The sequence below is a fragment of the Dendropsophus ebraccatus genome, chromosome 2, assembly GCF_027789765.1.
Source record: "Dendropsophus ebraccatus isolate aDenEbr1 chromosome 2, aDenEbr1.pat, whole genome shotgun sequence".
Classification (NCBI taxonomy): domain Eukaryota; kingdom Metazoa; phylum Chordata; class Amphibia; order Anura; family Hylidae; genus Dendropsophus; species Dendropsophus ebraccatus.
Genome location: NC_091455.1, coordinates 157066614 through 157093493, shown reverse-complemented (window position 1 = coordinate 157093493; position 26880 = coordinate 157066614). Strand labels below are relative to the sequence as shown.

General features: G+C 44.1%; 1 protein-coding gene across 1 annotated transcript in view; it reads left to right on the top strand.

Moving 5' to 3' along the window:
* The window catches only part of SLC9A3 (solute carrier family 9 member A3), a 117077-nt gene that overhangs the window by 77941 nt on the left and 12256 nt on the right, over window positions 1–26880 (top strand). The window contains exons 11-16 of the mRNA XM_069960376.1: window positions 274–389; window positions 5687–5816; window positions 15737–15904; window positions 19143–19203; window positions 22910–23020; window positions 23732–23990. Coding sequence (XP_069816477.1) covers window positions 274–389; window positions 5687–5816; window positions 15737–15904; window positions 19143–19203; window positions 22910–23020; window positions 23732–23979 — 834 coding nt within the window. The 3' untranslated portion in view covers window positions 23980–23990. The remainder of the gene's footprint in view (window positions 1–273; window positions 390–5686; window positions 5817–15736; window positions 15905–19142; window positions 19204–22909; window positions 23021–23731; window positions 23991–26880) is intronic.

The following is a 26880-nucleotide window of genomic DNA, read 5'->3' as shown; positions in this document are numbered from 1 at the left end:
ATTTCATTGTTCTACCTCTATGAGGGAGCAGAACGAAAGAAACTGTTACTATTGGGCTGGGCCCACATCAGTGTCAGTTACTATATTTCTAGTTGCACTGTTTCACTGTTCAATTAAAAATTATTAGGCTCCATTACACATAGCACAGGATCTGCCGCAGATTTGATGTTGTTCCATCATTTTGTTACATTGACATCTGCAGCATCAAATCTGCTGCAGATCCTGTCCGTGTAAACGGACTATTAATTTTTTTTTTCTCTATTCATTCTGCAGGGAGAACGAAGAGGATCATTGGCTTTTATTCGCTCACCAAGCATGGAGAACATGGCTAATGTTGATTTTGGTAGCCCACGCCCATCTTTTTCAGAACCATCTGTTTCCTACTTCTTGTAAGTTGCATAATTTCTCATAACTTCCTTTTCATTGTATACTTTGTTCATTGGAAACAATAACCACAATTAGAGATGAGTGAAGCTTCGCAAATTTGCTAAACATGGTGGCCGCAATAGTGACTGCACATGTTAGCTTATACTTACACAACTGCGAACATTACACAGTTGCAAATATTACGCAGTTGCGTACCAAAAGATAAATGTCCGCATCTTTGAAAATTATTGTTTTAACAATTCGGATCAACGAAAAAATTGTTTGTATCAGCAAACACGAACAATTAGCGGCATGTTTGTACGAACATGTTCGCTTGCCTCTATTTTTAATGAAATTCGTTTGTATGCAATTCACAAATATTCGCATACTTCGCAAAACAAATTTCCGAGTGATATGCTCATCTCTAACCACAATAATAAAATGGTAAATGCATGCAGATGTATTAAAAGTTGCATTTACGGATATAGAAAAATGGGAACAGCTTAGCCACTTTGGACAGGATTCATCAACTCCGCACCCAGTGTAGGCCTGCAATTTTTCTGCGTTAACAAGCATTATTGTAGGGTTGCTGCAGTTTGATTACTCCTATATACTGGATTTGAATAAAGCATTTATTGCCAGCATACCTAGCATGTTTAAAATGAGTCACCAGTGCCACCAGGTGGTAAGGAAAGCTAATCAGATTCTGGACTGTATAGCCAGAGGTATAACCAGTAGGAAGATTGGGATTCCGCTGTACAAAGCTCTAGTGAGACCACATCTGGAATACATTGCCCAGTTCTGGAGATCTCATTCAGGGCCCGGTGCAAAGCCCTCCCTCTTCCCTTTCGGCGCCCCCCCCCCCCCCCACCTTATCAGAATCGGTGCTCCACACACAGTATAATGTCCTGAAAGTGCCCCCCACACTGTATTAAGAGCCTCAATACATACCGTAGTTCTCTTATAACACTATTTCCACCATACCGTGATTACATTACATGAAAACTGCACTAAACAAAACAGAAAGATATTACCAATGATACCATTACATAATACCGCCACACCATGACCCTTATCTTTACAACCCTATAACTGTGCAGTTACATCAGGTGACTCACAGGGGACATCTTTTCTGAGACTGTCACTTTTCTTTCTCTCTCCATCCAGCCACCTTGAAGTCTCCCCTGGTGTGATATTAAAGGTAGCCTAGTGACAAGGGGAGTTTATAACCCTTGCAGGGAAACATTTGGCCTTAGCTAAGGTGTTAGGCCTAACTGCCAAATCTTTAGATAGGGATCCTCTCCTGTAAATACTGTAAAACAGAGATAGTATTCACACCTACACTAAGGACAAAGATTCACACCTCTGACCCTCACCCACATGCCTGAGCTCACAATTTCCCTCATTACCATGTGACCGGCCTCCTCTCAATGACATCACTCTGTTGTTCGTGAAGAGGGGGAGGGGCAGGAGAGCATGGTCCAGCACCAGGAGGGAGGAGGAGGGAGGCATGGAGCTGCTGAGAAAATGAAGTTTCCTCACAATAAGTAAGTGTCTGTGCTGTGTGTGTATGTGCTATCTGTGCTGTGTGTGTGTGTGTGTCTATGCTATTTGTGCTGTGTGTGTGTCTGTGCTGTGTGTGTGTGCCTGTGCAATGTGTGTGTGTGTGACTGTGCTGTGTGTGTCTGTGCTATCTGTGCTGTCTCTGTGCTATCTGTGCGTGTGTGTCTGTGCTATCTGTGCTGTGTGTGTCTGTGCTATCTGTGCTGTCTCTGTGCTATCTGTGCTTGTGTGTCTGTGCTGTGTGTGTCTGTGCTATCTGTGTGTGTATCTGTGCTATCTGTGCTGTGTGTGTGTACCTGTGCTGTGTGTGTGTGTCTGTGCTGTGTGTGTGTCTGTGCTGTGTCTGTGCTGTGTGTGTGTCTGTGCTATCTGTGCTGTGTGTGTTTGTGTCTGTGCTATCTGTGCTGTGTGTGTCTGTGCTGTCTGTGCCTGCATGTGTGTGTCTGTGCTATCTGTGCTGCGTGTTTGTGTCTGTGCCATCTGTGCTGTTTGTGTCTGTGCTATCTGTGTGTGCATGTGTGTGTCTGTGCTATCTGTGTGTGCATGTGTGTGTCTGTGCTATCTGTGCTGTGTGTGTGTGTGTCTATGCTATTTGTGCTGTGTGTGTGTCTGTGCTGTGTGTGTGTGCCTGTGCAATGTGTGTGTGTGTGACTGTGCTGTGCGTGTCTGTGCTATCTGTGCTGTCTCTGTGCTATCTGTGCGTGTGTGTCTGTGCTATCTGTGCTGTGTGTGTCTGTGCTATCTGTGCTGTCTCTGTGCTATCTGTGCTTGTGTGTCTGTGCTGTGTGTGTCTGTGCTGTGTGTGTGTACCTGTGCTGTGTGTGTGTGTCTGTGCTGTGTGTGTGTCTGTGCTGTGTCTGTGCTATCTGTGCTGTGTGTGTGTCTGTGCTATCTGTGCTGTGTGTGTTTGTGTCTGTGCTATCTGTGCTGTGTGTGTCTGTGCTATCTGTGGCTGCATGTGTGTGTCTGTGCTATCTGTGCTGCGTGTTTGTGTCTGTGCTATCTGTGCTGTTTGTGTCTGTGCTATCTGTGTGTGCATGTGTGTGTCTGTGCTATCTGTGTGTGCATGTGTGTGTCTGTGCTATCTGTGCTGTGTGTGTGTGTATATGCTATCTGTGTGTTTGTGTCTGTGCTATCTGTGCGTGTGTGTCTGGTATCTGTGCTGTGTGTGTGTGTCTGTGCTATCTGTGCTGTGTGTGTGTGTCTGTGCTATCTGTGCTGTGTGTTTGTGCTATTTGTGCTGTGTGTGTCTGTGCTTTTTGTGCTGTGTGTGTGTGTCTATGCTATCTGTGCTGTGTGTGTGTGTGTGTGTGGGGGGGGGGGGGGGGGGTGGCAAGCTAAAATTTTGCACCAGGGCCCATCAGTCTGTAGCTACGCCCCTGTATTCCACTATTGTGTATTAAAATGTAAAATTTAATAAGTCCTACCTTGTAGTCTTATAGAACGTATACCTTCGAAGGGAGTGAAACGTTACCAGTGTGCTATATGGAGATTAGTTGTACCATTGTGTTGTATTGGGATTAATTTGAGTGTTGGGATATAGCGAGATATCCATAATAGGCCCTATTGTCTGATAAGTATAGGTGGTGGCAGCGAATAGTTGTAAGAGATATTGAGGTGCGGGAGAACTATGTGAGTGATCTAGCATGACAGCCTGCAGCGGCATCTTGGTGCAAGTGACAGGGGCCGTCCCAGGGGCTGTATCGAGGGGGGGGGGGGCTGCCTTCGCTACGTGCAGTCCTATCGTCTTTCTGCTCATTGAGCCTGTGTAAAAAAAAAAAAAGAAGTATGTTTTTATAAGTACCCCAAAGCCCCTCCCCCAATAAAAGTTAAAATCACCCCCTTTTCCCATTATATAAATAAAACATAAAAATAGATAAATAAATAAACATACTATATACCGTAGTGTGCATAATTGTCCGATCTATTAAAACATAACAATTGTCATTGCGAACGACGTAAACAATTGTCATTGCGAACGTCGTAAACGAAAAGAGGGAAAATAGCGCCAGGATTACAGATTTCATGCAACATTATGTATAAAAAATTTGATCAAAAAGTGATCAAAACGTCCGATCTACACAAATATGGTATTCATAAAACTAGAGATCATGAGGCAAAAAATGACACCAAATACAGCCCTGTAGGTGAAAAACTAAAACCATTATAAGCGTCACAATAGGGCCACTTTATTAATAATTAATTGCAAAAAAAAAAAAAAGGATTTAATAAGAAAATATATATAGCATATCTGTGCCAACCTGCATATGGTTGTGTTTGGGCTGACCTATAGAATAATGGTATGATTTCGCTTTTACCATATAGTGCATTACGTAGAAACAAGAACCCCCCAAAATTTACTATATTGCATTCTTTTTTACGATTTCACCAATTTATATCTTCATAAATAATATTTTTGGGGTTCCATCATACATGTTATGGTAGAATGAAAGACGCCATTACAAAGTACAAGTAAAAAACGAGCCCCCACATGGCCCTGTAGATAGATAAATGAAAGTACTAGAGCTCTTAGAAGGGGAGGAGGAAAAAACAAAAACACAAAAATGAAAATTTGCGCGGTCCACTGGGTAAAGTTGGGCTTGGTCCTCAAAGGGTTAAATTAATTAATCAAAATAAAAATGCAACAGAAATGCACATTATGAACAGATAAGAGTTGGCAGGTAAATGTTTCAGAAAATACACAAGCTATTCTAATTCTTCATTGTAGCATTGACTTTTTTAGGCGTACCTCTCATTATACAACTTTACCTGATATGTGTGTTGTCACTCCTCACGCCGGAAGATGAAATAACTATGGACATGACTAGAGATGAGCCAAAGCGCTCAGCTTATCAAGCCGTCGGGCTTCCCGCACTGCTCCGCTCCCTGACGCACCACCCCGGGTGCCAGGTAAAACCTTGATCCAATCCTGGGAAACTAGGAGAACTTTCCCAGGATTCAATCCAGCTTTTTCCCGCAACCTGGGAGGAGTGGCAGGGAGCAGAGCTGTGCGGGAAGCCCAGCGGCGTGATCAGCAGATTGCTGAAGCGATTCGCTTAGCTTGGTGAGCGATTCGGCTCATCTCTAGACATGACCATGGCTGCAGAGTTTCGAGCAAGAGCCCTATTGAATCACAGTAGGCCTGATGCATGTAACTCACCAAATGTGGTCATAGCCATAGTTTTGATTTTCCTGTGGCAGGAGCGACTGCATGCCAATCAGGTAAAGCTGTATAATGACAGGTACACATTAAAGATTAAAATATTAACAATATTTGTTGCCTAATCACAGCAAATTTGAGGTTTAATGTGAATTTTGCTTAGGAAATGCTGCAGATTTCCCACTCTGACTACAGGATCACTGCCACTTGTGAGTTGCATTGCAACCCCATTCACTAGTATAACTAATGGAATTGCGCAACCAGGGACCACAATGCCATGCAATTCCATTACTCATCCAAGTAAAAGGTCACAATGCAACTCACATGGTGGCGATCCTGCAGTTGCAAAAAATACATCCTGGCAGTGTGACAGGCACTGCAACACGGTGCTACATTGTTGCATGCCTAGGGATTGCCATGTAGCCCCAGTCTTAGTCTGGTAACCATTGTTGACCTTTTACACCTACCTATTTGTTCCAACATTAAAGTTTAAGAAATGTTACAAGTTTATGTATGAATGTGTATATATATATATATATATATATATATATATATATATATATATATATATATATTTATATGTGCTTTCTGTTTCAGAAGAGAAAATGTCAGTGCTGTTTGCCTAGATATGCAGGCTCTGGAGCAACGGCGGAAAAGTGTTAGAGATTTGGAAGATATTTTAAGTCACCATACTCTGCACCAATATCTGTATAAACCAAGACGGCAGGTAAGTTAATGACTATAGTATAACTGCTGCCAATTTAGAGTCCATTCAATAGTCTCAGTTATGTAAAAGTTTTCTAAAACATTCCAGCCACAAAGATGAGCTGGCCTGGATCTGTAGTGCTGAGCCGAGAGTAGATGGTGATACCTGAGTTATACCTGGCACAAAAAGGCACCTATTTATGGCAGACACAACAATAATTTCGGTCAGGGCTGTTTTAATACATTGGTGGGCCTAGTGCAAAGTCCTTGAGTGCCCCTCCCCATAAAATTTACATGATGTAATAGCCCCTCGGCTGTGCATACATCATATACACCCATAATGTACATGTATACATCATATACATCCTATAAACACATAGTGCGCATGCATACATCATATACACACATACCGTACATACAAATACCACATACATCAAACAAACACATACTGTACATGCATAATATACACATATACTGTACATGCATATATACATTCTTTACTACGCACATTACATACATAAATATACTTCATACACACTTGAACGCTGCATATGTACAGTACATCCACAGTTCTTATAAACAGACAGGTGCACACCCACACTTACTTTATATGCAGAAACCCCAGTGGCAGCTCTTGAAGGTCTTGCCTCCATCCTCATCCTCCATCCCTCTTCCTGCTTGTGCCGGCACTGTGTTTTCCTGTCCCTCCCTCTCCTTCTCTGCAACAACAGCAGAGGAGAGCAAGAAAATGCCTGAGGTCACTGGGGAGGGGGGGGCAGTGGCGGGACCATCACACAGCAGGCAGGGTTCAGTGGTGGGACCATCACACAGCAGGCGGGGGTCAGTGGCGGGAGCATCACACAGCAGGGGGAGGCAGCAGCGGGACCATGACACAGCAGGGGGGCCATGGAGGGACCATCGCACAGAAGGGGGGGCAGTGGCGGGACCATCACACAGCACGGGGGGGCCATGGCGGGACCATCACATAGAAGGGGGGGAAGAGTGGCGGGACCATCACACAGCAGGGAGAGGCTGTGGCAGGACCATCACAGAGAAGGAGGGGCAGTGGCGGGACCATCACACAGCGGGGGGGGGGGGGGGGGGCTGTGGCAGGAACATCACACAGCATGGGAAAGAAGCAGGCGATTTGGTTAGTATTGAATTGAATTGAATGAAGCTTAATTGCAAACCACAGCTGAACTGGAGTCAAGAGTCGTATTGGTCTCTGGAAGAAAGTAGTCATGATTTTCTAATGCTGGATAACCTCCTTAAAGCGTAACTGTCTTTTTTTTTGCAGAAATTAGTAGTATAAGCGATTTTAAGAAAGCCTTTTTCTGTACTCAAAAAGCAATTTCCAAGCCTACCCCCTCACTTCTTATCTGTGCATTATCAGGCAAATCCGTCTTCATTACAGAGAAGCCAGTGTAGACGGGTTCTGCTGTGTCCATTATATCCCTATGGAGGGGGGAGGGGCCAAGAGAGGAGAGTGAGCAGGGAGAAAAGACATGAAGGTCAGCTGTTTGTAGACTGTCTGGGCACCTAAAATGCTGGATTCAGAGGTCAGAAAGGTCAGTGCTTATCTAGGAACTTGCTGAGAGAAAATTGCAGGGTGTTGTGCTGTGCAGGACTGCTGCGTGCTCACTCACTCCTCTCAGCCCCTCCCCTCTCCATAGCCACATAATGGACAGTGAAATCCTTCTTCTTCTGAAGTGAGGGGGACCTAGGAAAACAGCTTTTACAGTACAGAAGGAAACTATTTTGGTGAATAAAACCTATTACAGAGTTTTTTAAAATCACTTGTACTATTTATTGTTTTCAGAAAAATTACCCTGAAATGACAGTTACGCTTTAAGTTAATCCCTTCAATGCTGAGGTAGAGGTGCAGAGGACAGCAAGTGAAGCACAGTCTGGCCCCAACGGTGCGAAGAGGGACACAATTAAAGAGGACCTCTCACCCCCGGTAACGGGGTGACAGGCTCCTGATCCCCCGTTAGAGCCCCCTATACTCACGTGATCCCGCTGGGTCCCGCTTCTGGAGATGGTTGGGTCACGGAGATATTGGCGCCCGAAGCGTGCGCTCCTCAGATGAGTCCAACACTTATAGAGAATGACAGGAGAGTCCAGCGCTCCGTCATTCTCTATGAGCGTTGGACTCATCTGAGGAGCGCGAGCGCCGGGCTGCAGCGGCTGATATCTCCGTGACCCGACCATCTCCAGAAGGGGACCCAGCGGGATCATGTGAGTATAGGGGGCTCTAACGGGGGGGTCGGGAGCCTGTCACCCCGGCACGGGGGTGACAGGTTCCCTTTAAGTTACTAATTATGTAAACCTGGTATTCAGAAATGGGTTAGTGTCAATTCTCATCTGCTGTTTTGATGCAGTTTCTTATTCAAAGTGTGTGTTTATCGTGACTAGGGATGAGCGAACTTTTCAAAAGTTCGGTTCGATCCGGCGAACTTTCGTGAAGTTCGGATTGGTCCGAACCGAACCGAAAACGAACCTTGCTCTAACGGCTGAATAATTGCAGCTACAATAGTGGGAATGTGATAGGGTATAGTTTCATTTAATTGCAGTTGATATTACAATGAAAAAAGTGGGGGAAAAAAGTGCAAATATAATAAGAAAAAAAATACTAATAGGAATAATATTAATAAAATATAGGGAATAAAAGTGCCAAAATAGTGACCAAAAATATTGAAAAAAAGAGTTTACAAGGAGGATGCGGCAGCACTTGATTGCACCCAGGCCAGTATTGTTGAGAAGAGACAAGTTGAGCAGCAGGAGGAGGCAGCAGTTGATTGCTCGCCTCTCAGGCCAGTATTGTTGAGAAGAGACAAGTCGAGGAACAGGAGGAGGCAGCAGTAGATTGCTCGCCTTTCAGGCCAGTATTGTTGAGAAGAGACAAGTTGAGCAGCAGGAGGAGGCAGCAGTTGATCGATTCCAGGCTGGTATTATCGAGGAGAGGCTACTTGAGGAGGAGGAGGCAGCAGTTGATCGATTCCAGGCCAGTATTATCGAGGAGAGGCTACTTGAGGAGGAGGAAGCAGTTGATCGATTCCAGGCCAGTATTATTGAGAAGAGGCTACTTGAGGAAGAGGCAGCAGTTGATTGATTCCAGGCCAGTATAATTAAAAACAGACTACTTGAGCAGCAGTAGGAGGAGGCAACAGCAGTTGATTGATTCCAGGCCAGTATAATTAAAAACAGACTACTTGAAGAGCAGGAGGAGGCAGCAGTTGATTGATTCTAGGCCAGTATTATTAATTCAGGCACGATTCATCTTCACAAAAGTCAGCATCTCAACACTGTGGCAAGAGAGCCTCGTTCTTTGCGGTGTTATGATGTTACCCGCTGCACTGATTACCCTCTCTGACGCCACACTACTAGCTGGGCAGGACAGCAGAGCCAAGGAAAACTCTGCCAGTTGAGGCCAAATCAGTTTCTCTGCCAGCAGAGCAGTTGATTGATTCAAGGCCAGTATTATCGAGGAGAGGCAACTTGAGGAGGAGGCAGCAGTTGATCGATTCAAGGCCAGTATTATCGAGGAGAGGCTACTTGAGAAGGATGAGGCAGCAGTTAATTGATTCAAGGCCAGTATTATCGAGGAGAGGCTACTTGAGGAGGAGGCAGCAGTTGATCGATTCAAGGCCAGTATTATCGAGGAGAGGCTACTTGAGGAGGATGAGGCAGCAGTTGATTGATTCAAGGCCAGTATTATCGAGGAGAGGCTACTTGAGGAGGAGGCAGCAGTTGATCGATTCAAGGCCAGTATTATCGAGGAGAGGGTACTTGAGGAGGATGAGGCAGCAGTTGATTGATTCAAGGCCAGTATTATCGAGGAAAGGCTACTTGAGGAGGAGGCAGCAGTTGATTGATTCAACAACTTTGTGGGTTGCAGCTATACGGGGTTGACAGCACCCAACAAAGCAGCAATGTACAGGTTATCACAAACGAACAAGCAAACAACCTTTTTTTTTAGTTTTTTGGTTTTTTTTTTAACAACTTTGTGGGTTGACAGCACCCAACAAAGCAGCAATGTACAGGTTATCACAAACGAACAAACAACCTTTTTTTTAGGTTTTTTTTTTACAACTTTGTGGGTTGCAGCTATACGGGGTTGACAGCACCCAACAAAGCAACAATGTACAGGTTATCACAAATGAACAAACAACCTTTTTTTTAGTTTTTTGGGTTTTTTTTTAACAACTTTGTGGGTTGCAGCTATACGGGGTTGACAGCACCCAACAAAGCAGCAATGTACAGGTTATCACAAACGAACAAACAAACAACCTTTTTTTTTAGTCTTTTAGGTTTTTTTTTAACAACTTTGTGGGTTGCAGCTACACGGGGTTGACAGCACCCATCAAAGCAGCAATGTACAGGGTATCACAAACAAACTTTTTTTTTTTTGAGGTTTTTGGCGTTTTTTTTTAAGTTTTTTTTGTATGAAGTTTTTTGGTTGCAGCTATACGGGGGTTGACGGCACCCACCACAGCAGCAACAACTAGCGTCTCCTCTCAGTCACAGAACGGTAGCTGGTTCTGATTTTTCTCACTTTTCTCTGTTTTTTTTTTTTTTTATCTCCCTATCTCCGCCTGGATATCACAAGTTTTTTACTTCCTATCTCTGCCTGTCTCTCCATCTCTCTACCTCCCTGTAGCTATCTACTTGTTTGCCTATCTATCTATGTGCTTTCCCTCCCTAACTAGCCCGGAGCTCTTCTCTCTCTGCAGTCTAGACACACAATGAGAAAGAGCATGGACACTCAGGCACTTCCTGTTCCTGTAGTGACGTCACACACCTTGATATTCACATAATAACAGGATAAAATGGAATATAGGAGTAATAATTCCTTATATCCTCTTCCATTCTGTGAAAACAATACAGTTTTGCGACGCCGTTGCGGTTTTAACGAACTTCGTAACAAACTTTTTGAAAGTTTGGTTCGGTTGGTTTGTAACGAATCTGGTTCGTAACGGTTCGGTTCGCTCATCCCTAATAGTGACCTATAATTACAATTGAGGTTCTCTTTAATGAAAAAAGTTGACATTTATGAAAGGGTAATCCTAATTTTACTGTGACTATTAGCAGAATAAAACTGATGATAAGAAATCACAAATCTGTAAAACGTATTATTCTATTACTATTCATTTATTTTAACTAACCTTCTGGGGACGGAGACCGTTTTCTTAGTACTGTTTCTCAGCACTGTTTTCCTACAATCCTACATTTTACTTATATGTAGAGATGAGCAAGTAGTACTTGATCGAGAAGCCATTCAAGCTGATTCTAGGCAGGAAAGACCCCAAAAGCCCTTGTTAGGGCTACAAGTATACACAGCACAGCATATATATTGTGAATCCCTGTGAATAGGCCGGCTACCATATCTGCAGCTCATTGTCACAGAGAGCCAGGCATCTGATCACTGTGAAGAAATGGCTGCAGTTAGCATCTTCTCAGATTCTAGGCAGGAAAGACACCCAAAAGCCCTTGTTAGGGCTACCACACATAGCATATACATCAGCATAAACAGTGCATGGACTAGCAGCATATCAGCTAGTTAGATAGACTGGCAGACACCCAGCTTAGAATTTTCCTACATAGACCTGTGTCTGTCTATTTTATCTTACAGGTGAATTGTTGCAGGACAGTTTATTGCGCTCTGTGCTGGTTAAGAATATAAAACACCTCCCACGTATAGCCGACAGGCATGGGTAAAACTTCAGAAATATCCAGTATGTGCCAGGCATGACCTAGTTACTGTGTAATGGCAATGTTCGCAGTGTTTTATTTGGCTCTGCGCCAGGGGGCGTGTCTGACCACATCACACGCACAATGACAGTTATCGAAGGGGCGATTTGATCTTGCCAATCTGTAATTGTCATAGGCAACATGATTTAAAGGAGTACATGAAAATGTTTCTTTTGCTAAAATTTGGCTGTCTATGCTTATGTAGAGGAAATAAGGTTTATGGTGTTTTTTTGTTGTTGAGAGGCTGTGATATTGGCGTAATACTGTGACTTGGGCATGTACCCAGGCATCCCCTGTTGTCCCAGAGCAGTTGCATTCCAGAGGTATTCCAGACATGCTTCCCCTGCTGTCCCAGTTACATTCCAGAGATTTTGGCATCAATTTCTGAGTCATCATTGAGGACTTGGTGACCTCCAAGTGGTCGAATTTAGGTTTCCAAGAAACAAGCATTTTTCTCCCATAGATTTTAATGGGGTTTGATCAAATAGTTGAACATCGTGGTCTGTTCAAATCGAATTTCGAGCTTTCGAATATTTCACTACTCGCTCATCTCTACCAGTGGCGGTCTTTGGCACCAAGCACCCCAAGCGATCGCTTGGGGCTCCCAACGTCCAGGGGGGCCCCCACACCCCGCTCTTGTGCTCAAGAACGCTGGACAGGGCCGCTGCCCCGCTCGCTGCTGCCATCTGAACTGTAACTATGAGCACTCGTAATGAGCACTCATAGTTACATGCAGCAACACTGACATGGCGGGAGACATTGGCCCCCTTCCTGTCAGTCACTCTTGTGGCCACAGGAAGGGTTTTCCCTGCGGTCACAAGTGGCAGCTTTGTCCTTGTGGTGCCAGTGCTCCAGTGACATCACTGGAGCATCGGCGCCAGGACAAGGGGAGTGCGGCCTCTTGTGATCGCAGGAAAAACCTTTCTTCCTGCGGCCACAAGAGTGAAGAGAAGAGAAGATGCCCGGACCCAGGTGAGTATAAGTGTTTGTTTTATTGTGTTATATACTATATGGAAGGGGGAGCACACAGGGGTCTGTTTAACTGGGGGAGCGCACATCGGGGGTCTATATAAATGGGGGAGCGCACATCGGGGGTCTATATAAATGGGGGAGCATACAGGGGGGCTATATAACAGGGGGAGCACACAGGGGGGCTATAGACTACTGGGGCTTCACAGAGGGGTCTATATACTACTGGGGCAGCACACAGGGGGTCTATATACTACTTGGGGCAGCAGAATGTGGTCTATATACAACTTGGAGAGCATACAGGAGGTCTATATCCAAGTGGGGGAGTACACAGGGGGGCTATATACTACTGGGGGAGCACACAGGGGTCTATATACTACTCGTGGGGAACACAGAGGGTCTATATACTACTGGGGGAACATACAGGGGGGTCTATATACTACTTGTGAGGCACACAGGTGGTCTATATATAACTGGGGGAGCACACAGGGGTCTGTATACAACTGGGGAAGCACACAAGGGGTCTATATAATACTGGTGGGGCACACATGGGGTCTATATACTACTGGGGGAACCACACAGGGGGTTTATATACTACTGGAGGAGCACACAGGGGTCTATATCCAAGTGGGGGAGCACACAGGAGGTCTATATCCAAGTGGGGAGCACACAGGGGGGCTAAATACCCCTGAGGGAGCACACAGGGGGCTATATACTAGTGGGGGAGCACACAGGGGTATATACAACTGGGGGCAGCACACAGGGGTCTATATACTTCTGGGGGAGCACACGGGGGGGGGGCTATATATAACTGGGGGAACACACAGGGGTCTATATACTACTGGGGGATGCAAACAAGGGGTATATACTACTGGGGGCAGGACACAAGGGGTATATACTATTGGGGGCAGCATACAAGGAGTATATATTACTGGCGGTAGCGCACAAGAGTTACAGTATGTATATTTGGGGGCAACACACAGCGGTCTAATGTTTTGGAACGCGTGTCGAGGGGGGGGGGGCCCAGACATAACTTTGCTTGGGGCCCCAGAAATGCCAAGACCGCCCCTGATCTCTACTAACATGTTGATTAGGTGAGCAATCTGCCCATCCGCCCGGACCTCCTTAGGAATATTCATAAGGTGTTCTGCTGTAATGAGTGGCTTGAGTGACATCACTGTTGAGTGCCACCTAAATATTTATGAAAAGGGGCAGGCAGATTGGTGTACCATTGGTTGTAGGAATAGCTCTAGCGCACCAAATTACCTAAATAACATATTCTTAAAACACAGGATATCATGAAAACAGCGCTGAGATTTAAGGTAAGAAAACTACCTTCTTTCCCATTGTCTCCTGCCCTATGGGAACGCGAGAGCAGCAGGTTAAAATTCTTCTGCTAAGGTTAAATTCTTCTGCTACCTGCTAACAGTGTATCATCTTAAATCAGCCTTATTTTGTATACTACAACATGGAGAGAAAGGAGCTGCTACACCTCACAGATATGGCTGACGCTAATGCCTCTCGGCTGCATTTAAAAACCAACGCCACAATGTTGGTATATAATTTTATCAAACCTTATTGCCTCATGTAGCACGTGCAGGTCCCCTGGATTACAGTCCCTACACTATCTCAACATTGTGTCGGTCAGCGACCGCCAACCCCGCAAAGCGAGCGCAAGCAGGGAAGGGAGGCCACGGAATGGCCCTGCAACTCCAATGCCACAGGATCAAACCCCAAGGGCCTCCCCAAACCCAGCAGGTGCCGCAGGTGGAGAAAGCTGCCACCAAGCAACACAAATGTGAACATGGTCTTGCTACTCACCATTGCTCCTGCAGGTAGAAAGGGAAGAATAGGAGGTACTTGCCATGTGTGCACAGGTGCTTCCTGCTGATTGCGGTCACATGGGTCTTACAAAGAGGAGCGCTAGCACTCAGAAAAGAAAGAAAAGTAAAATACCACATGGAGAGAAAGGAGCTGCTGCACATCACACCTTTGGCTGACGCTAATGCCTTTCAGCTGCATTTAAAAACCAACGCTAGTGTCAGGAACCGGTGACACCAGACACACAGAGACAGTGCACCCTAAGCTCAGCCCCGCCCACTGACTCTACCTACTTGCCCCCCTAGGCTAAACCCTAGGGCAGCAACTGGGCGGCGGTCCCTGTACTGGCTTGGTGGGACACAAAGACAAGACAGACAGACAAAACACAATAAAGAATGGTCGACAGTCCGGGTCACAACAATCGGGCAGCGCAGTACAAAAACACAATCCAACAAGCAAGGTCAATAAACAGGCAATATGGTCAGGGGCAGGCAGCAAGCAGGGATTGTCAGAATACAAGGCAAAAATAGTCAGAATAAACAGAGAACTAAACAGAGGCAGAAGCAGGCTGAGACAAGCTCAATATCCGGCAGTGATAGGCAGGCTGGCAGACACTATATAGGAGACCAGAGGTCCAGTGCAGGAGCTGATTGGACCAGACCCCTAATCTCCTCAGAACACCTGGGGCAAGAGCAACCTGACCAGACAAGCTAACCAGCATCAGAGTTAACTCCGAAATGGCCAGGAGTATCTCAGGCGGGTGTGGCTGAACAAACACAGAAGGAAATAGGCCAGTGTTCAGACAAGGCCCAGGACACCGCACAAACATACAAAAACACTGAATATCAGCGCTATTTCAAGCGCGCAGCACGAGCCAAGGGGCGCACGGAGTTCCGCACAGGCACATTCATGACAGCTAGGATGTTGGTATATAATTTGATCAAACCATATTGCCTCCTGTACCACATGCAGGTTCCCTGGTTCACACTTGTGTTGCTTGGTGGCAGCTTTCTCCGCTGGTGGTGCCTGCTTGGTCCTGTGACATTGGGGTTGCAGGGCCATACCTGCTTGCGCTCGCTTTGCGGGGTTGACGGTCGCTGACCAACACTTTGTTGAGATAGTGTAGGGACTCGTGATCCAGGGGACCTGCACTTGGTACATGAGGCAATATGGTTTGATCAAATTATATAACAACATCCTGACGTTGGTTTTTAAATGTAGCCGAGAGGCATTAGTGTCAGCCATAGATGTGAGGTGCAGCAGCTCCTTTCTCTCCATGTCTTATTTTATATACTGTTTGAATATTCATAAAAAATTGTAATTCTCACATATAACTTTACCCAAGGTGTCCTTACATATAAAAATATGCAATCAAGTGAAAAAGTATTTTTTTTTCTGCAGCAAAAACACCTCTATAGTCGTCATGAAGTCACCGTAGATGAAGATGAGACACAAACAAAAGAGATATTTCAGAGAACAATGAAGAGGCGCTTAGAGTCCTTTAAATCAACTAAATTTGGTCGCAAACAGGCAAAACATATTAATAAGAACTACAAACGAGGACAGAGAGTGAGTAAACATTGTGTAAAAACAAAAAATACATAAGACAAAGTATGTTTAAAGTGTAGAATGTGGAAAGTATGTAGAATTTAATTTGTGTAATAAAGAAAATGAGCTGCAAAAATAATGCATTATTCATAGGGCAAACATGGTTTGTAAGACTCGATATACTGTATTAAAATTGTAAGCCAAGGCAAACAAAGTAAAAAAGAACAAGTTATAAAGAGATTAACAATAAGATGAGAGGCAGGTCAAACAAGGGAGGAAATAGGAAAGTACTGGGTAGGGTCACATGGGGGCACAGATTCGAGAAAGAGACTCTTTCTTCACAATTTGGAGGCCATGAGTGAAACCTATTGTTTGGAAGAGCCAGAATTTTCTCTCTAAAGCAGGGGTGGGGAACCTTTTCCATGTCGAGGGCCGGTCGGGCATTAATAAAATCATTCGAGGGCCGCATACCGTGTGCGGCAGTTAGTAGCGTGGGTTTGCAGCACCCGGGGCAAGGCAAAGTATTGTTCCCCTAGTGCCCCTGCTATTGTAGTTAACCCCCAGTGATGCCCCTGCTATTGTAGTTAACCCCCCCAGTGATGCCCCTTGTAGCCTACTTAACCCCCCCAGTGATGCCTCTGGTAGGCCTAGTTAACCCCCAAGTCATGTCCCTGGTAGCCTAGTTAACCCCCCCAGTGATGCCTCTGGTAGGCCTAGTTAACCCCCATCAGTCATGTCCCTGGTAGCCTAGTTAAGCCCCATCAGTCATGTCCCAGGTGGCCTAGTTAACCCCCATCAGGCATGTCCCTGGTGGCCTAGTTAACCCCCATCAGGCATATCCCTGGTGGCCTAGTTAACCCCCATCAGGCATGTCCCTGGTGGCCTAGTTAACCCCCATCAGGCATGTCCCTGGTGGCCTAGTTAACCCCCATCAGGCATGTCCCTGGTGGCCTAGTTAACCCCCATCAGGCATGTCCCTGGTGGCCTAGTTAACTCCCATCAGGCATGTCCCTGGTGGCCTAGTTAACCCCCATCAGGCATGTCCCTGGTGGCCTAGTTAACCCCCAAATAAAAAAAATAAACATCCGACTCACCTTACCTCCGTTCCCACGCTGCCCATGTCCTCTTCTGTCCCAGGTCCTCTGTGCCGGTCTTCTCCTGCAGGCGGCGCGCGATGAAATGACGTCATCGCGCGCGGCCCGCAGGAGACTGAAGACACGCGCCGCTCTGCTGGGGAAGAAGCCGGCATAGACAGCATCCTTCTGTGTCCGGCAGCTGTCACAGACACCGGAGGATGCTGTGTATGCCGGCTCCTTCCTCCTCCAGAGCGGCGCGCATCACAGGGGAGCTGCGGGCCGCGGGCCGCATCGGGAGGTCTCAGGGGCCGGATGCGGCCCGCGGGCCGGAGGTTCCCCACCCCTGCTCTAAAGGCTGTGATACACAGCCCAACCCCTGACTGATACAACAGCCAATCTCCTAGATCAGAGCATGTTTAACCCCCTCCCGCCACTGCACAGTAAATTAACGTTGCTGCAGCCTATGCCTGATGCTGCAGCAACTTTAATTTAGGGTAGCTTCACACACACCGTATCACGCTGTGAATTTTCTGCTGCGGATACACAGTGGATACGCAGCAGATACGCAGCAGATTTGATGTAAATATTTGAACACAGCATCAAATCTGCACCATCAAATCTGCTGCAGATCTGCTACGCTGCAGGATGACACAGGCGTAGAAGCTGCGCCTGTCTCATCCGCAGCAAGTCCCGGCTATTAGTGATAGCCGGGGACCCGCCACAACTCTTAGCATGGGAGCCAAGCTCCGGTGCTGAGAGTTAACCCTATAGATACTGTGGTCAGCATGACTGCAGCATCTATAGGGCTCCTGACAGAGAATTCTCCCTCTACAGAGACTTGAAATTTGTAAATAGAAGAAAATTACAAATCTATATAACTTTCTGGCACCAGTTGATTTAAAAGAAAAAGATTTTCAGTGGAGTACCCACCTTGTTGGGATAGAGGGGCATTTTTTCCCATGCTTTAGGTATAAGGGATTTATATCAGATATATGATTGATTGAATGCAGGTTCATAAGCTCCTGAGTACAAGCCGCTGCATGTGCCTCTAATATACAGCACTGTGGCAACTTAAAGGGGTAGTGCGGCGGTAAACAATTATTCACAGAATAACACACATTACAAAGTTATACAACTTTGTAATGTATGTTATGTCAATGAATGGCCCCCTTCCCCGTGTCCCACCACCCCCACCCGTGTACCCGGAAGTGTGGTGCGCTATACATACCTGTCACGTGCCGACTCGTCTCTGATCTTCAGTCAGCGATGTCGTCTTCGGCCGAATCCCTCCGTCCGTCCTGAGTGCCGGCCGCCCTCTGCCGCGTCATCGGCTGCTCAGCCGCGATTGGCTGAGCCAAACGGTGCTCAGCCAATCGCGGCTGAGCATCTTATGACGCTGAAGAGGGCGGCCGACATTCAGGACGCTCGGAGGGATTCGGCCCGGCCGTCCGAAGACGACATCGCTGACTGAAGATCGGAGACGAGTCGGCATGTGACAGGTATGTATAGCGCACCACACTTCCGGGTACACGGGTGGGGGTGGTGGGACACAGGGAAGGGGGCCATTCACAGACATAACATACATGTTCAGGGTTAGAATCAGGAGAAACCTTAAGACATGTTTTCTTAAAGTGCAAGAGCAGGTTACCCTGATATTACTACCTGTTATGAAGCAGGAGGTCAATGTGTAATGTGGGTTGATTTGCCAGCAACAACAAAAACTCTTGCTAATAAATGCCCTTTTACCTGGGTCTCTTATTGTTATTGCACCCGATAATCCTCCTGTGTAAAGAGGCCAACAATAGGCCGACAAGTGAACAAATGGCAACTTGTAGGCTCATTTGATCTTTTGTGCACCGGTTAAATAATATTATATATGTGAAGATAATATCATATTAGATATGGTCTGCACATCTGTCTAAATAAGCCGCATATTAGGCAGTGTAAAAGGGCCATTACATTGGATTCAGCCAGAAAAACTAACAGATTATTTTGGCATTTTTTCTGGCGGTTTTAACTTCAGGTATGAACGCCAGAAGCCACAGAAAATAATTTATTACAGTACTATTGTGATCTTTTGTGAATTATGTAAAAGAAAATAATTAACCATGCAAACTACTATATATTTCTCGTGTTTGTAACGTAATAATCTTTTAATAATAATAATTTTTTTATTTCTTTAGAGAAGCAGCAGTATAGCAATTCTACAGAATGGGACTGTTCCTTACGAAAACAAACTACATGGTAAAAAATAGAGGAGGGGGGCATTATATATCATTATATATCTATTTACTATTTTACCACTGTGTTTATTTTATTGACTTTATTAACTTGTAAAGTCAGTACCTTTTCTTAAAATGCAACTGTCATTTTATTTTTTTTTTTGGGCAGAAATCAATAGTATAAGCAATTTTAAGAAACTCTATAATATGTTTTATTAGGCAAAAAAGCCTCTTTCTGTACCCAAAAAGCAATTTCCCAGCCTCCCGCCCCCTCTCCCCACACTTCTTATCTGTTCATTATCAGGCAAATACGTCTTTACTACAGAGAAGCCAGTGAAGACGGGTTCTGCTTTGTCCATTATATCCTATGGAGGGGGGAGGGGTCAAGGGAGATGAGTGTGCAGGAAGAGGAGACATGAAGGTCAGCTGTTTGTAGACTGTCTGGGCACCTAAAACGCTGGATTCAGAGATCATAAAGGTGAGTGCTTATCTAGGAACTTGCTGGGAGAAGATTGCAGGGTGTTGTGCTGTGCAGGACTGCTCTGTGCTTACTCACTCCTCTCAGCCCCTCCCCTCTCTATAGAACATAATGGACACAGAAATCCTGCTTCTTCTGAAGTGAGGAGGGAGCTAGAAAAACAGCCTTTTTAGTGCACTTTTAGTAAATAAAACCTATTACAGAGTTTCTTAAAATCGCTTGTACTATAAATATATTTTTTTTTTTTTCGAAAAATGAGCCTCAAATGACAGTTACGCTTTAAGGCCATGTTCACAGAGCGGCTGGTCTCTGAAAAGATCATCCCAGCCGGAACTGAAGTACCGGACGGATGATATGTTCGGCCGCAGGGTTCTGATGCGGGCGCATTCATGCGCGCCCGCATCAGAACTTCCCACAGTACTTTATGAAACTTGCGGCCGCAGCCGCTTACTTCATAGTGTACACTGACATGGTTTTCTACGGCTGCTATTCACTGAATAGCGGATTCAGAAAACTGACATGTCAGTTCTTTGCGGCGCTGCGAGGGATCCTGGCCAGAGCGTATACGTATGGTTTTGTACAAAGTACGCCCATTGTTGCCGATTGCAACAACGGCCTTATTTTTATGAAAACATACGTTGTGTGAACATAGCCTAAGGGTCCATTCTCTCGTACAGGATCTGCTGCAGATTTGATGTTGATGTTGCTGCAAATATCAATCTGAAGCTTCAAATCTACTGTAGATTATGTACGTGTATAGACCCTAAAGCTAGATGAAAGCCTTTGCAAAGCCTTAGTGAAAGGTTCTTTTATTCGACAAACAAGGAAATATTTCCTCTTCACTTACCCTGGTATTTGCAGACTTATCATTTGGCTTTAATAACATTAAACCTTTAATCCTAACTTGTGCTTTTCAAGCACAGTCTGATATATGTAGGTATATTTTCTCCTGTGGTCACCAACTGGCTTTCGGCAGTTGTTTCAAGCATAGTACTTGCTGTGTACTTTTTGCTGGATTTGACTTTCAGAAACTTCAGCAAAAACGTCTGTAAGGCACTACAGAGTCAGGTAGGGCTGGACTGGGACTTAAATTCAGCCCAGGCATTGGAGGGAACAGAGGCCCATTTGCTGTTGGCACCTAAAAACTATTGATATTGTGCTGTCAATAAAATCCTTAGCAATAAGTATACCTTGCCCCATAGCGGCAACAAAACAGATCATACAGCAGAAAACTTGGTGGGGATTTTTAAATAAGTCTTAGGCACAATGCCAGCCGCCCGCCCGCAGCCTGCCCGCAGCCCCAGCCCCGAGCATACATTACCTGCTCAGCTCCCGCCTCCCCTCGCTCCTGATTGGCTGATGGAGAGCGTCGCACAGCCGCGGTGCCGAGCAGGTAATGTATGCTTGAGGCTGCCAGCGGTCAGCCGGCGGCAGGTGTGCTAAAGGGGCCAGGTCCCATACAGGCAGCGGTTATGTGACCCATTAAGCTTCACAGTACAGGATCTGCAGCAGATTTTGCTGCAAACTCGCAGCCTGAAATCCGCTGCGGATCCAAAACGTGTGAAGCTACCCTTAAGCTAAATTAAAATCTTTCAAAAGTGTTTGTGAAAAGATCTCTATTTGACTAACAAGAATATATTTAATCTTCAAAATATCCTTGGTATTTATTTGGCTATCATTTGGCTTTACTTATATTAAAGTGTCACTGTTGTTATAACTTTTAAAATCTAAATCAACAGTAGATGTGAAATAAAGCAAGTTTACAATATAAATTAATTAATTTTTTGTTATCATACTGTAAAACAAAGCTATACTTTGATAACCAGGTCTCCTAAAGGCAGATTTTCCGACTAAACACAGGAGTTCCAGCCAGTACAGAGAGTCATGGCTCAATATGTCTGTCAATCACATGACTGCCTTCTCTCTGTGATTGCTCAGATGGCCTGGGATCCTGTTTTTGAGAAAAAAATAACTAATGAAAGTAAATTGAAAACTTGCTTTATATCACATCTACTGTTGATTTAGATTTTTGAAAATTTCAATGAAAGTGACACTTTATTTAATACCAACTCGTGCTTTTCAGGCACAGTCTGATATTTTTTCTCTTGTAGTCCCCAAATGGCTTTCGGCAGTTGTTTCAGTAGATATCTGTTTTCAGCCAAAATGAGATGTAGAATAAAAGAATTGCACTTCCTGGTGGTATAATGAAACATGGTCTACAAGTTATAAATTTACACACCCTGCATAAGATACACACCTTGCATAAGAAACACCTGGATGAGTCTGTATGCTCTCTAATCCCTCCCTCCTGCCCTTCTGCAGTTTAGTCTTTTATACTTAATATAGTTGTTACCTCCTATAGATGGCAGTAGAGAACCAACATTCTTGCGGAAGCTTATTCTTTGTATAACGTTAATGTTACTGGAATAGCCCAGGCTAGAGGAATGGAATGGATGGGGCAAAAAACATTTTAAGGAGGGACTATCAGCAGGTTCATACACACACGCACACACACACACACACACATATATATGCGTAAATATGCTAATTGGCTTGCTAGGAGCACTGGGGGCATTAGGATCAACCTGAACAACCCCCCCTCTCCCCCCCTGGCTCTCCTGACGCCTCCTAAAGTGACTTGATCCCTATGCATTTTCATGTATGCGCTTCCTGACAGAACTGATTGTGCATATATGAATATGCATAGGGATCGCATCACTGAGGGCTGAGGGGGTACTTCATTTGTATGAACCTGCCGATAGTTCCCCTTTAGGCTGGGTTCACACTACGTATATTTCAGTCAGTATTGTGGTCCTCATATTGCAACCAAAACCAGTATTGGATTAAAAACACAGAAAGGATCTTTTCACACAATGTTGAAATTGAGTGGATGGCTGCCATATAACAGTAAATAACTGCCATTATTTCAATACAACAGCCGTTGTTTTAAAATAACAGCAAGTATTTGCCATTAAATGGCGGCCATTCGCTCAACATTGTGTGAACAGAGTCTTTCTGTGTTTTTAATCCACTCCTGGTTTTGGTTGCAATATGAGGACCACAATACTGAGTGAAATATACGTAGTGTGACCCAGCCTTAAGAGGCTAAGGTCAGTCATATATTAACATTTCATTTTCTTTAAATAGATTCCATTAAATAAAATTGCTAGATTGTGTGACTAGTTGAGTTTTATGATACTGTACAATCTCTTGAATTGTAAGTTTTAATTTAGATTTTTTTCCCCCACAGAAATGGATCTAGCATTGGAGGATACTATGGATCTTGATCCTCAACTTGATGGCAGTATTACTTTTTTAACAAATATAACAGAAAACAAAGGGCTTACAGATCCAGCATTTGGTAATATGAGCATGGCAAAGTACATTTAATGTTTGTGTTCTCCATTTTAAGTTCTATATTTTTTTAAATTTAAGAATTGTTAAACAATTTGGTTTAAATTAATTATTAGCTATAAATAATAATTTTTGAAACCTACATATTATCACATTATCACAAGCAAGTGCTCGGGTTTTAGGCCCCTAACTCTGTCCAATAGAGAAGAAATCATGGCATGCTCTATTCGGCAACACTATGGAATCCAGGCAGATAACCCGCCATGGATTCTGCCGCTTGCTTGCACGCACCTCCTTCTCCATTCTATGCACATTCAGATTCTGCTGTCGGGTGTCCCCAGCAGCCAAAATCCCGCTCAGCCAATCACTGACTGAAGGACAGTGCCGCAGCCAATGATTGGCGGGCTGTCACTCTTGAGACACATCTGTGTCCCAAGTCAGTCACTTCAGAGATGAGAGCCCACTCATCTGTCCCATCTCAGTCAGTAATTGGCTAAGCAGGCTGGAGGTGGCTGAAGATACACAGACACAGAAAAAGACACGCGGACAAGTGAGCATATACATATTTTTTTTTATTTCCACAAATTTTTAAAACAAAGCTTGCAAAAATTAGCTTCTACTGGTAATGGAAACAACTTCAAAATTAATGTTGTGACAATTTCTTATTGAAATAAAAATTTATGAATAACAGTAATAACACATTGGTTACTACTTTTAGGAATTGATAATCCTTTATTTTCAACTGATGATGAACAAAATATGTCAATGCGGTTTACACCATGGCTGTACAATGAAGATGCTGTAGTTCCATCCCAAAGGGCAAGAGTACAGATACCTTACTCCCCAAGAAACATTAGAAGATTGTCTCCTTTGCGTGTCAGCAGTAGATCAATAGATTCCTACCTGATAAATGATGGAATGGAGGAGCACCCTAGATCTTTCCTACCAGAGAATACAAACATGTAATGAGATGTGAGGTAACTCTTATTATTTACTGTAAAAACATTTCTATTTAATTTAAAAATACTTTTTTTTGTTGTATGTTATTACAATTTTATTGTTAGTAAACTTTTGTACAAGTTTCATATTTATAGTATATACTGTAAGTGCAAGTGCTTTTCTATTCTGTAAACAGTGGTGTAGCTACCATAGTAGCATAGTTAATAAGGTTGAAAGTTAAATAGTAGAGATGAGCGAACCTCGAGCATGCTCGAGTCAATCCAAACCCGAACTTTCGCCATTTGATTAGCGGTGGCTGCTGAACTTGGATAAAGCCCTAAGGCTATGTGGAAAACATGGATATAGTCATTGGCTGTATCCATGTTTTTCGGATTTATCCAAGTTCATGCTCGAGTCAATCCAAACCCGAACTTTCGCCATTTGATTAGCGGTGGCTGCTGAACTTGGATAAAGCCCTAAGGCTATGTGGAAAACATGGATATAGTCATTGGCTGTATCCATGTTTTCCGGATTAATCCAAGTTCACCACTTCAGCCACCACTTCAGCCACCATTTTAGCCACCACTAATCAAATGCTGAACATTTGGGTTCGGATCGACTCGAACCCGAACCCGAACCCAGTTTGCTCATCTCTATTAAATAAACATAAGTCCATTAGGTTCAACCTACAGATTCCTTACTGTGTTGATCCAGTGAAAGGCAAAAACCCTTATGAGGCAGATACCAATTGTCCCATCACATGGGAAAAAAATCCTTTCAGACTCCAAAATGGCAATCGGAATAAATCTCTGGATCAACATTCTATCACATAAAGGGGTACCCACTGCAATGTAGTAGAAGACAGCTCTCTGCAGGTCTGGTGGTGCTTGTGGTAGGAACAATCCCAAGACAGTAGAAAGGTGAATCCCGGCACACAACAAGTAGTGAAATGCTTCCTTTATTGGTGAAATACAAACAGGAGGCCGCCTTTCGGCTCAGTATCCTTCATCAGCTCCTTAGGAGTTGTGTTTTTCACGGATTCCACAGATGACACATTCGTGGAATCCATGAAAAAAACAGATCCCATAGACAGAGATCAATGTCTATGAGAGCGAATCTGTGATCACGGACAACTTTACAGAACGCATGAATAATGCCTTTGCCAGTGCAGAAAAGAGCAATTTCTCCAATATAAAGCCATGCAGATGACTTACAAAAGTCTATACTGTCTTCTTTACTTATAGTTCATGTAACTGTCTGTAACTGTTACTATGTAAAGGTATGTTCACACTGAGTAAATTAGGTGGAATTCCATGGCAGAACTTTCCCCCAGTGTCATAGCCTGTCTATGGGAGAGCATGCGCTCCTCCGCTGCCGCCGCTTTGCGCTCCATGAAGTGACATGTCACCTAATTCTGCCTAATTTACTCAGTGTGAACATACCCGGCCTCGGCTTTAAGAGGCATTTTCCTAGTGACTGATATGAAGTCCATCCAACAAAGCGCTCTACATTTACTGTATTGGTGGTAATCAGTTGAGGTTTAGTGGCAGAAGTGTTCCTGTGTAGCTTTTTATTGAGAAAACCCTTTTTCTGTCAGTGATTTTTGCCACATTTCTAGCCCCTCCAGCCATCCATCTTTTACTTTTTTTTTTTGTTGTTTAAATCTTTTTTATGTTTACATATACAGAGCCATTGGACCCTTTTTTTTTTTTTTACCATAAAATATATTTTGCAAAACCAATTGTACTTTGCATTGACAGACTTAATTTTTCCATAAAATTTGCTGCTAAACCAAAAAAATAAAAAAAGGAATTTGTTTTCATTTCAGGGAGTTTCGTGTTTACACCGTTCACCCTATGGTAATAGTGACATGTTCTCTATGTTCCTTACATCAGTACGATTACAACTAGAGTTAAGCGAACCGGTTCGGCCGGTATGGGATCCGGTTCGGATTTTTCCAAAAATCAGAGTCCGATCGGATTCGGTTTTTTGGAAATCTGCTCCGATTTTTTTTTCTTGCTTTCTAAAATGGCAGCCGCCATTCTAAAAAGCAGGAAGTGTTTCGGGTGGGAAAAGCGCTTTCCCATGATGCCCGGAACACATCCAATCAGCAGGGATCTTGCACTAGCCCACCCCCTGTGTGACGTCGGTATTGCTTTAAGAGGAGCGGTCACATGACCGCACCACATAGTGTGGAGAGGGAGAGAGAGAGGAAGCAAGCATACTGTTAGCGGTGCACAGAGCTCATTGACAAAAAGCTGCTTGTGCTGCTGCTATTGTGTACTACAGACTACTGAGAAGATATTGTGGAAAAGGAAAGGAAAGATTAGGAAAGCGGAGAGGAGAAACATCTAGTGATTGAGAGAGAAATATAGAGAGGGCGAAAGATAGATAGATTAGGCAAAGGACAGCAAAGATGGCATGGAACAAAAATGTGCTGTACAGATATCCAAGTCCTATACTTCTGATAGTGTGTATATCACATCCGTCTTATCCTGAGAGACAAAAATACCTGGTGCAGGTGTATAGCATTATATCTTTAAAAAAGTGCTATATATAGACAATTTCTATACTTGGACCCTTCTGATTGATAGTGTGTATATCACATCCGTCTTATCCTGAGAGACAAAAATACCTGGTGCAGGTGTATAGCATTATATCTTTAAAAAAGTGCTATACATATAGACAATTTCTATACTTGGACCCTTATGATTGATAGTGTGTATATCAAATCCGTCTTATCCTGAGAGACAAAGATACCTGGTGTAGGCGTATATCATAAAAGTCTTTAAAAAAGTGCTATATATATATATATATATAGACAATTTCTATACTTGGACCCTTCTGATTGATAGTGTGTATATCACATCCGTCTTATCCTGAGAGACAAAAATACCTGGTGCAGGTGTATAGCATTATATCTTAAAA